This window comes from Coffea arabica, chromosome 8c (assembly GCF_036785885.1).
Source record: "Coffea arabica cultivar ET-39 chromosome 8c, Coffea Arabica ET-39 HiFi, whole genome shotgun sequence".
In the NCBI taxonomy this organism is placed as follows: Eukaryota; Viridiplantae; Streptophyta; class Magnoliopsida; order Gentianales; family Rubiaceae; genus Coffea; species Coffea arabica.
The window spans coordinates 3,997,888-4,008,859 of NC_092325.1; the positions used below are offsets into that span (position 1 = coordinate 3,997,888).

General features: G+C 43.0%; 1 protein-coding gene across 1 annotated transcript; it reads right to left on the reverse strand.

Annotated features, from left to right (window-relative positions):
* Positions 1-6,562: 6,562 nt before the first annotated feature.
* LOC140013774 (uncharacterized) lies at positions 6,563-7,129 on the reverse strand. Its single transcript, XM_072063885.1, has 2 exons — positions 6,757-7,129; positions 6,563-6,693 (listed from the first exon to the last, which is right to left on the reverse strand). Exons 1-2 carry the CDS (start codon positions 7,127-7,129, stop codon positions 6,563-6,565), a joined length of 504 nt encoding a protein of 167 aa, XP_071919986.1.
* Between the last annotated feature and the right edge of the window lie 3,843 nt (positions 7,130-10,972).

A 10,972-nucleotide genomic window follows, 5' to 3' on the forward strand; every position in this document is an offset into this window, starting at 1 on the left:
CAAAATATGAACGCCTACAATTAAACAGTCTACCCCAAGATCGGGTTTGACTAAGATAGTTTATTAGGTAAGATGTGATTTTGTTACATCAGCAATGATGTCGCATTCATAATAAGTTAAGGATAAAAGTAACAATCCACAAAGAATAATCTGGACAGTGCTAAAGAAATTGACAAGACAAATTAGACAAGTGACAGGTCGTCAGCCTGTGCAATAATAATGATAAACATAGAACCTAACTACCACTAAAAGCAGTCAATAATTAATCATAGGTACTGGAGCAGGGACTCTAGGTGTGCAATGGGTTACTTGATTCACCCTGTTCCCGAAGAGTTTGCTTAACCCGATATACCAGAATTAATTAGTTGACAAAAATTACTAAATAGTAAATAGTGGCAAGTAGGGTCGTCTCCTCAGGGACTGGAAATATATGTCTCTTTTAAAGTCCAATTGATAAGGGGGGGATTTCACCGAAATGAAGCTAAGAACAATTAAACAATTTAACTAAAAATGAATAAATAACTAGCACAAATATAGCAGGAGTTAAATCAAGAATAAATAAATTCTAACCAAGAATGCAACTACTCAGGCACAGTCCATTTATCCGATCATTGATGCAAGATAGGTTCACTCAATTTATTAATAGGCTAGTTATAGCCATCGATGAACTCTAATGACCAATTTTTCCTTAATTTATAGGTGACCAAGGTACGACCATTACTCACCCCTAACCAGAAAATACTCCTAGGTACGACCGTAGGAATTAATTTTCTAATTGCATTAATAACTAGAAAAACCTAGCCCTAACCAATAACACGCTACGAGGGTTATTTAAATTAGATCGCACGTTCCCCTAATGTGTAAACACACCAGTTGCCACTAATATTAATCAATCAAACAATTACGGATTTAATTGACTAAATTGGCACGAGATTAATAAATCACATTGAACATCGGACCCTTGACATCCAATTAATAAAATAATCCCATGAAAATACAAGCAGGCAACGTGCAAATATTAATAAATTAAGGAACGCGTGAAAACTAATTAGATCTCACAGGTTTTCGAGACTGCGCCGTCGAGTTGACCCTTGACTAGATGGAAGACTTAGTCACGCCGCATAATTAAATCACCACACGAATTAATAATTTGCGAAGGCATTGTTTTTTTACTAACAAGTAAGGAATAAAGGATGTTTTCCCCGTTGGGGAATATTGTCGAACACCTTGCGTGTGTTAGAGGCCAGTCCAAAGGAAAGTAAAAGAAAAACTCAAAAACTGAACTAAAGGCTAAAAACTAAAAACTCGCCGGCTGTACTTAAAAGCTAAAAGCAAGAACCTCATCTTCTCTCCAGTGGTCCCCACCCAATTGGTAGTCAAAGCTACCCACAAAGAAGGCCTGCCGAATTTCCTTCTTGTTTTGCATCTCTGTACGTTGCTTTCTCCTTAAGAGCCCAATGACTAATGCTATTCCGTGGGCCTCCACCAATTGGCACAAGACTCCAAATTTCTACTTAAAGTCCCTCCTCTTTTGGTATATTTCTGCTTCATTCCTGAAATTAAATCCAGATACCAAATATAAGTGGATATCAGCCATTAACACAATATTTAGCAGGGATAAAAGGGGAAATTACTAATAAAAATTACTAACAAATGACATCCTATCAATTCCCCCCACACCTGAATCATGCTTGCCCTCAAACATGGGGACAATTCAACCCAACAATGGCCAGCTTTAACAATATCATTGCCAGCTGTGCTTATACCGAAATCAAGATCTAGTGGCTAAGTGTCAAGACATATCCCTCCCGGTTAGCTCCCAAGTTCCTAGACCTGTCCAATTCATGGCTAACTCACCTATGAAATTCAAATATTAACTAGCAACAGTCAGCAATTCAGTCAACTGACAACCAAAATCTCAACAGTGCGAACCAAGGATCGGCAGGCCAATATGATCATAAACTCACATATTTGCCACATCTGAGTGCTTTCCTTTTTGTTTTCTCTTTTTTTTTTTAAATAAATTGCACGAATAATACTTAGTCCCGAGCTATTCAAGTCTTTTGACGTGAACTCTGACATTTTTAGATGAAAGAGCCCAGTTACTCAACTTTTCACAGCTCCAGGACCACTTACTCATAGATATCGCCACTTTTTGACGCGAGAGCCGACACGTGTGGTGAAGACCCCCGGTTACTGGGTGGCGACACTAGCGGAGTAAAGCCATACGTTATTCACTAATAACACCAAAATATCAAGTATTTAAAGATCATAGCCTGCGTCATTTCCTAAATATGGAGAACTAAGGTCGACAGGAGACCAATCCACACAACAATGCCAGCAAAATATTTGCATTGCCTAAACAAATTAGCCATAAATTGCACCAAGTCGTTAAACTCAAAACATTCACCAAGACAACATGCTCTTACTTGCCACTAAAACCCAATTCATAGTATAAACTACCACTAGCAATGAAAAAATGAGCTGCCAAAATATTCACCAAGATAACAATAAAGGAAAAACACCCAAAAGGGACTAAAGGAATGTTGACCTTGGTCGATCAATCCTTGGTTTTGATGATTAACAAACCAAAATGTAGATTTGGGCTAATGTTTTTATGTGAGCAATTTGTTAGAACAGATTCTTGTGGCACAAAAGAAGAAGCAAAAACAGGGCACTCATGTGGGACGTCCGAAAGGAAGCTATCGGACGTCCGAAAGGATGAAGAACATCAACGGATGCACGCATCGGACGCACATCAATCGCATCGGACGTCCGAGAAATTTCGCAAAGATTTGATGACTCTCTGACTACGTTCGGACGCAGGGTTCGGACGTCCGACAGGTGGTTTGGACGCAGGGTTCGGACGCTCGACAGGTGGTTCGGACGTCCGACAGGCCAACGGCTAGTTTTGACAGCATTTAATATTTGACCGTTGGAGAGCCTTTTGGAGCCATTTCTCACCTTCTATAAAAACCCCAAAGCACAAGAAGACAAGAGACTTTTGCCAACACAAAATACAAGCTTACAAGTGAGATTTTTGAGTAGAAAGATTCTTTGTTGGTTGTATAAAGGGTTGGGGAAGTTGGGTTATGAGGTTGCTCAAGTGAAGGTTACTCTCTAGCAGGAGTAAAACCTTGGTGAAGGTGAACCTATCACTTGAAATGGTAAAACCTTGGTGAAGGTTGCCTCATTTGTATAAAATAGTTCTTAATTGGGTGAGTGATCTTTCAAGTGTAGGTTGTTGAGGGTTAACTAGAATAGTTGTAAAACTCCTTGGCTCAACCAAAGTGTGTTTGGGGTGAGGAAGGAGTGAGCCTTCACTTGTACATCTTGGTTAGCATCGCCATCTATTGAAGAGTCTATTGGATTGATATTTGGTTTGCATTTCTTATCTTTTCTCTTTAATTAAGTTTTCTTTATTGTGCTTAAATTTGATATATCTTTGTGCATCATTGTGATATTGTTTGTACTCATTGGGTTGCACCAGGCCTTACAAGGAACAACACCTCAAACAGAAAAAAAACACTTAAACAAGAAACATAGGAAAAACACCCCAAAAACGAAAAATTGAAAATATCTAGCACCCAAACTGACCCCCCACACCTAATGGACACATTGCCCTCAATGTGATAATGGAAGAGCAGAAAAAGGGGAGGGGCAACGGTACTTCCCTGAAGTCGTCAAAACATGGGAGGGTTAGGCGGAAACTGAGGAGTGAACCCGGCTTGCTGCATAAATGCCGCCAGATTCTGCGCCATATTGTGCACGTTAACGTCAATGTGTTTCTGCCTCGTCTCAAGCCTCTCGACCGTGTTTCGGAGCTGGAGCCATTCCTCGGCCGTTGGGATGGAATGGGGCGGAGCAGAGGAAGACGGTCCAGGATCGCCGCCATCAGTGGAAGCTCGGGCAGAAGATGACCGAGGGGGAGGGCGTAGAGGCCCCGGGGGAACAAACTCCCAACCATTGTCGCCCTCTCGAACTAAGCCCATTTTCTTTAAGCACGGGATATCCAAAGGCTCCATTTGGCAGGCTATATGCAAGTTATGGTTAGAAATATCAAGTACATGCAAATTAATCGCCAAGTGAGTAATGTAAAACCCAAGAATCAAGGGGCGTTTCTTTTTAGGCAAAATGTACTTGAATTGAGACGCGAGCCAACACCCAAGATTAACCTTAATATTGTTTTGCATGCACCATATAAAGAAAAATTCGGGCTTAGACAGAATGCCCGAACTATTTCGCCCACCAGAGAAACTGTAAGCCAAAAAACGGTGGATATAGCGAGAGGCCGGGTCCTTCAGATAGGACCCCTTTGATAGACGAGGGTCATAGTTATCCCTGTCTACAGACATATCATCCCAAAGAAAGCGATAGCGGGAGAAAAACGGCTGGACATAGTCACATGCACTCTCGGCATACTCCCTAAACTCAGCATAAGCAGGATCAATGAAACCAAAGGCCAGATTGAAGTCGGTTATGGAATGGTGGAATTCCTGGCCCATTAAACAGAAGCGGATGACATCAGGGGTAGAAACTGTGTAATTAGTGGGAAGGTCAAACTCAAACGTGACATAAAACTCCCTAACCAACTCGACAAAAGCCGGGAGGTCAGTGATACGAGAATAGGGGCGCCACCCGATGGCTTCAATCAAATCGTGAAAGGGGACGCTAATATTTAGAAGGCCCAAGGTGGCGGGGTCCCGATAACGACAAGGAATAATCCGTCGTTCACAAGCCGCTTCATAGCGCCGCTTGTCGGCTGCCCTGGTGAAAACTAAATGACCCCCAAAATGTGCAGGGTCAGAGATATGGACGCCTCTTTGTCGCCCAAGACGAGCCCGCCTCCCAGAGGAGGAAGGGTCATGCGAGGGGTCAGAGGCGGGAATGGAATGCTGGGGTGGAGGGGGCTGAGGAGTCCTAGGGGTCCTAGTCTTAGAAGAAGATCGAGGTTTCACCATGGTGACCAACAGGCAAACCAAAACAACCAAGTAGCAAATATAAGCGTCACGGGCGCCCCCAATAAACAAGTACAAGCGTCACGGGCGGCCCCAAATTTAACCAGCAATAGCAGCAATTCACCCACAATTGGACACAAATTTCAGCAAATGAGACACAATTGGACCCCAAAGTCGTAACAACTGTCTCCAATTGGACAGAAAATTACCCAGGACAGGTTACTAAAATCAATTAGGCAGCCAAAGGGTGAGACAAATGTCTCAACAAAGCATCAATCACAGGCAATGAGCAATGGGGATCCCACGGTAGTCGAACGCACAATCAATACAGCCCTACTATTCCAGAAATATCAGAAAACACCCCCACATTAAACGACAAAGATATGCCCAGCTAGCTAAAATGAGCTGCAGCCCTTACCCAATGAAGTTAACTATCAGAAACGCCCTCGAAAATCAACCCTAAAATTTGTAGGAGGACCCCAAATAAATCAGCAGATGACAAATCATTACCCCGATTGCCAATCAATTTCAGCAATTAGTGTCTAGAAATTGCGAAGGGGGAAGGGCAAACAATACCTCCACCTGTCAATTGATGATAGGTGGCGACGTGCGGCAATGGAGTTGGTGGTGCCCGCGAGGGGAGGCAGGGGAAAGGAGAAGGCCGCGCGAGTGGAGATTCGGCCTTGGCTTTGGCGGCGCAGGCTGAGGTTGTGCACGCTTGACTGCTGGCCGTGGGCTATGGGCTGCGGGCTGCGTGGACTTGAAGGGCCGGTGGTGGCGCGCAGCTCAGCGGAGAGAGGCGCGCGAGCTGGTGGCGCAGCTATGGCTGCGCGGCTGTCGAGGTGCGGCGGTGGCGCAGGCAGCCTGACAAGCAGCGGCGTGCGGGGCTGTTATCGCTGCGGCGGCGCGCGAAGGGCTGGTGACGGTGGTCGCGGAGCTCTGTCTGGCGACGCGCGTTGGTGGCCTGGGGCGCAGTGGAGCTTGGAGGCGGCGGCGGCTCTGGTTGAAGAAACAAGAGAAAGGGGAAAACAGGGGGGAAGAAGAAGAAAGAAAAGAAAGAAAGAAGAGAAGAAGGAAAGAAAAGAGAAAAAAATAATACTAATGGAAATTTCCTTATTTTAACCGAAATTGTCCAACATTTGAAATTGCTTTGAAAATTTTTTTTTTCGAAAGTCTATTTTATCTCGGATTTTTTTTATAGAAAGAAAATAATCTGTTTTCCTTTTTTTAATGAAAGTAATGATAATAATAATAATAATAAAATAAAATCTTTTTTTTTTGTAACTCATGGTTTGGGTCGTCAAACACCGCGTGGGCACGCCAAGATCAGCCTTCGTCCTCTGATCTCAGGAGACATCAACGCTGCGTGGGCACGCTAAGATTGGTCTTCGTCCTCTGATCTCAGGAGACACCAACGCCGCGTGGGCACGCCAAGATCTCACTTCCTGACTGCAGTGAAAGAAATTTTAATACTGATACTACCCAACGAGGAAACGGCAAAATGAAAGAAATGAACAACTAAAAACAATAAAATCAATTTCGGGTTGCCTCCCAAAAGAGCGCCTTTCTTTAGTGTTTTTGGCTAGACACAACCTATAATTTGCTTAAACCAAGCAAATGGGGTCCTCCAAATGCATTGTCTCTACCCGTTCAACTGGAGCCCCATCATAATATGGCTTGAGACGATGACCATTCACCACAAATTTTTTCTCTGTCCTTAGACTCTGGATCTCCACTGCACCATAATCAAAGACATTAGTTACCATAAAGGGACCGATCCACCGAGAACGTAACTTACCCGGAAATAACTTCAATTTGGAGTGGTACAGTAGAACTTTTTGCCCACATTCAAACGTCTTTCTGGAGACCTGCTGGTCATGAAAAAACTTGTTTTTCTCCTTATAAATCATAGCATTCTCGTAGGCTTCATTGCGAATCTCCTCCAATTCCTGTAACTGTAACTTCCTTTGAATTCCCCCCTCCTCGATATCCATATTACATTGCTTAACCGCCCAGAATGCTTTATGCTCGAACTCCACTGGAAGATGGCAAGGCTTACCAAATACCAACCTATAGGGAGACATCCCTATAGGTGTCTTGTAAGCAGTCTTGTATGCCCACAAAGCATCTTCCAACCTGGAGCTCCAGTCCTTCCTATCAGGGCGGACCATCTTTTCCAAAATAGACTTTATTTCCCTATTCGAGACTTCAGCCTGGCCATTGGTCTGTGGATGATAGGAAGTGGAAACCTTATGAAGTACACCATATCTTCTGAACAAAGCAGCAATTGTCTTGTTGCAAAAATGCGTCCCCTATCACTCACAACTGCCCGTGGCATTCCAAATCGCACAAAAATGTTAGACTTGACGAAATCTGCAACCACCTTAGAATCATTAGTGCGGGTGGCTTTTGCTTCCACCCACTTCGAGACATAATCCACTGCTAGTAAAATGTATAAAAATCCACAAGAATTTGGAAAGGGACCCATGAAATCTATACCCCAAATATCAAAAATTTCAATGAAAAGCATGGGCACCTGTGGCAATTTATCCCGAAATAAATTGCCTACCCTCTGACATTTATCACATGTCTTACAAAACAAGTAAGCATCCTTAAATAAGGTAGGCCAATAAAATCCACTTTTCAACACTTTTCTAGCAGTCCGTTTAGGTCCAAAATGACCCCCACATGCAAAAGAGTGACAGAAAGTCAATATAGATTGGAATTCACTTTCACTTACACATCGCCTCATTATTTGGTCAGCACCTTGTTTCCACAGATAGGGATCATCCCAGACATAGTACTTTGCATCGCTTTTTAGTTTGTCCCTTTTTGCTTTGGGCCAACCTGCGGGCAATTTGTCAGTAACCAAATAATTTACAATATCTGCAAACCAAGGAGGGGATGAATTAATAGAAAGTAAATGCTCTTCAGGAAAAGACTCCCTTAATGGTAATTCCTCCTCTGCTACCAGTATTCGACTTAGGTGGTCAGCTACTAGATTCTCTGCTCTTTTTTTATCTCTGATTTCCAAGTCAAATTCCTGCAGGAGCAATATCCATCTTATCAAGCGGGGTTTAGCGTTCTTTTTGGTCAGTAGGTACCTCAAAGCTGCATGGTCAGAATACACAATTACTTTAGCCCCTAACAAATAAGGTCTAAAATTTTCCAAAGTAAAAATAACAGCTAAGAGTTCTTTCTCCGTAGTAGAGTATTTGAGTTGGGCGCCATTTAAAGCTCTAGAGGCATAATATATTGTGTGCGCCGCTTTCTCCACCCTTTGTCCCAAAACTGCTCCCACGGAGTAGTCGCTGGCATCACACATAATTTCGAACGGGTGATTCCAATCAGGAGGTTGGATGATAGGTGGAGAAGTGAGTAATTTCTTCAACTTCTCGAACACTTCTTTGCACTCCTCGTTGAATTCATAACTGACATCCTTTTGCAAAAGCCTAAAAAGTGGTGCCCCGATTTTTGAGAAATCCTTGATAAATCTGCGATAGAAACCTGCATGTCCTAGAAAAGAACGAACTTCCCGTACAGTTACGGGGTAAGGTAAAGCAGATATCACATCTATTTTAGCTTTATCAACTTCAATTCCTCTAGATGACACTACATGTCTTAGAACTATCCCGTGCTCAACCATGAAGTGACATTTTTCCCAATTGAGCACTAGGTTAGTCTCAATGCATCTCTTCAAAAACAATGTCAGGTTATCTAAGCAATCATCAAAACTATCACCATAGACACTGAAGTCATCCATGAATACCTCAATTATTCTCTCCACATACTCAGAAAAAATGCTAATCATACACCTCTGGAATGTTGCAGGGGCATTACACAATCCAAAAGGCATCCTTCGATAGGCAAAAGTGCCAAAGGGGCAAGTGAAAGTTGTTTTCTCTTGATCCTTTGGCGCAATTGCTATCTGAAAATAACCAGAGAAACCATCTAAAAAACAATAATAGGCACGACAAGCTAACCTTTCAACCATTTGATCGATGAATGGAAGCGGAAAATGATCCTTCTTGGTCACTGCGTTCAATTTACGGTAATCGATGCACTGGCGCCAACCCGTAGGCTTTCGAATTGGAACAAGGTCCCCTTCATGATTTTCTTCCGCAGTTACCCCTGCTTTCTTTGACACCACTTGGACCGGACTCACCCATGGGCTGTCTGAGATAGAGAAAATAATTCCTACGTCCAGAAGCTTGATTACCTCTTTTTTGACCACTTCCATCATGATGGGGTTCAATCTCCTTTGTGGTTGTCTTATCGGCCTAGCATCATCTTCCAGGCGAATTCGATGCATGCATACAGACGGGCTTATACCCTTGATGTCTACAATTGTCCACCCTATAGCTTCCTTATGCTCCCTTAAAACCCGCAGCAGCTTGTCCTCCTCCGTGGGTGATAATTTGGATGAGATTATTACTGGTAACGTCTCTTTTTCACCTAGAAAGGCATACTTTAAATGCTCGGGCAGGGGTTTCAAGTCCACTTCAGGTGCCTGCACGATAGAAGGTAATAGCTTTAGGTATGGTTCAGGCACAAATATAGGAGCAACATCATACCTTAGAGGACTTTGGCCTAGTGAATACAAGGCTCCAACCATTCTTTGCAAATTGATGTCTAACTCCATTTCGCAGGCTGCTTCCAGATCCAAATGTTTGGTGATTGCTACCTCCAATTCATCCCTGCCATTAATCTCAAACACTTCTTGCACCAAAGGGTCAATTATACTCACAGCAAAAACAGCATTAGAATGACACGGATATTTCATGGCCTCAAATATACTGAAATGAACTATTTCTCCATCAAATTCCATCGTTAGGGTGCCCTTACTAACATCAATTTTTGTACGAACCGTACTCAAGAAGGGCCTCCCCAACAAAATTGGTGATGGATTTGGAGAACGTTCATCACCCATATCAAGAATATAAAAATCAGCAGGGAACACTAAATTGTTCACTTGTACTAACACATCTTCTATCACCCCATCAGGATAAGCATTAGTCCTATCAGCCAATTGAATTATAATGCCAGTTTCCTTTAAGGGGCCCAAATTCAAAGAACCATAAATAGCCTTGGGTATCACATTTATAGAGGCTCCTAAATCTAACATGGCATTCCTAATGCTAGTGTTCCCTATTTTACAAGGAATAGTGAACATACCCGGGTCTCCGCACTTGGGTGGAAGTTTTCTTTGAAGCACCGCAGATACGTTCTCTCCCACAATTATCCTTTCATCTCCCCTCAATTTCTTCCTATTGATGCATAGGTCCTTCAAAAATTTGGCATACCGGGGTACTTGCTTAATTGCGTCAAGTAAGGGGATATTTATCTCCACCTTCCTAAACATTTCCAAAATTTTCTTTTCCTTGTCTTGCTTTTTAGGCCTTTCCAACCTGCTAGGAAAAGGTGGTGAGTTAAGCTTAGTTGGACCCACTGGGTTACGTATTACCTCTTTATTTGTGCCGGGAGTTCCTTCTTCCTCAAGCTCCTTCTCAATACGGTCCTCATTCTTGTCCTTCGGAGCCACTGGTGCTGGACCTTCAACCTCTTTCCCACTCCTGAGGGTCATTGCACTTACATTCTTGGGATTCACCTCAGGTTGGGATGGAAGTTTTCCCTTTTCCTGGGAGTCCAGTCGGTTGACAATTGAGGCTAATTGACTCATCTGATTTTCCAAGTTTTGCATACGTGCTTTCATCTCTTGATTGCTGGCCTCAGTGTCCTGTTGAAATTTCATAGTATTAGAGGCTATGGTTTTAACCATGTCTTCTAGGGACATACCTGAGGCAGAGGAGGGTTGATTCCTTGTTTGATATTGTTGCTGGAAACCCTGTTGTCTATTGAGGATGAAATTTTGTTGCTTATTTCCCCCATAGCTCAGATTTGGATGATCCCTCCAACCCGAATTGTATGAGTTGGAATAGGGGTCATACTGTCTACGTGGCATGGGCATGTTACCAGCCATGTTTGCTTGCTCAATTCCCTCCTCTTGTAACTGT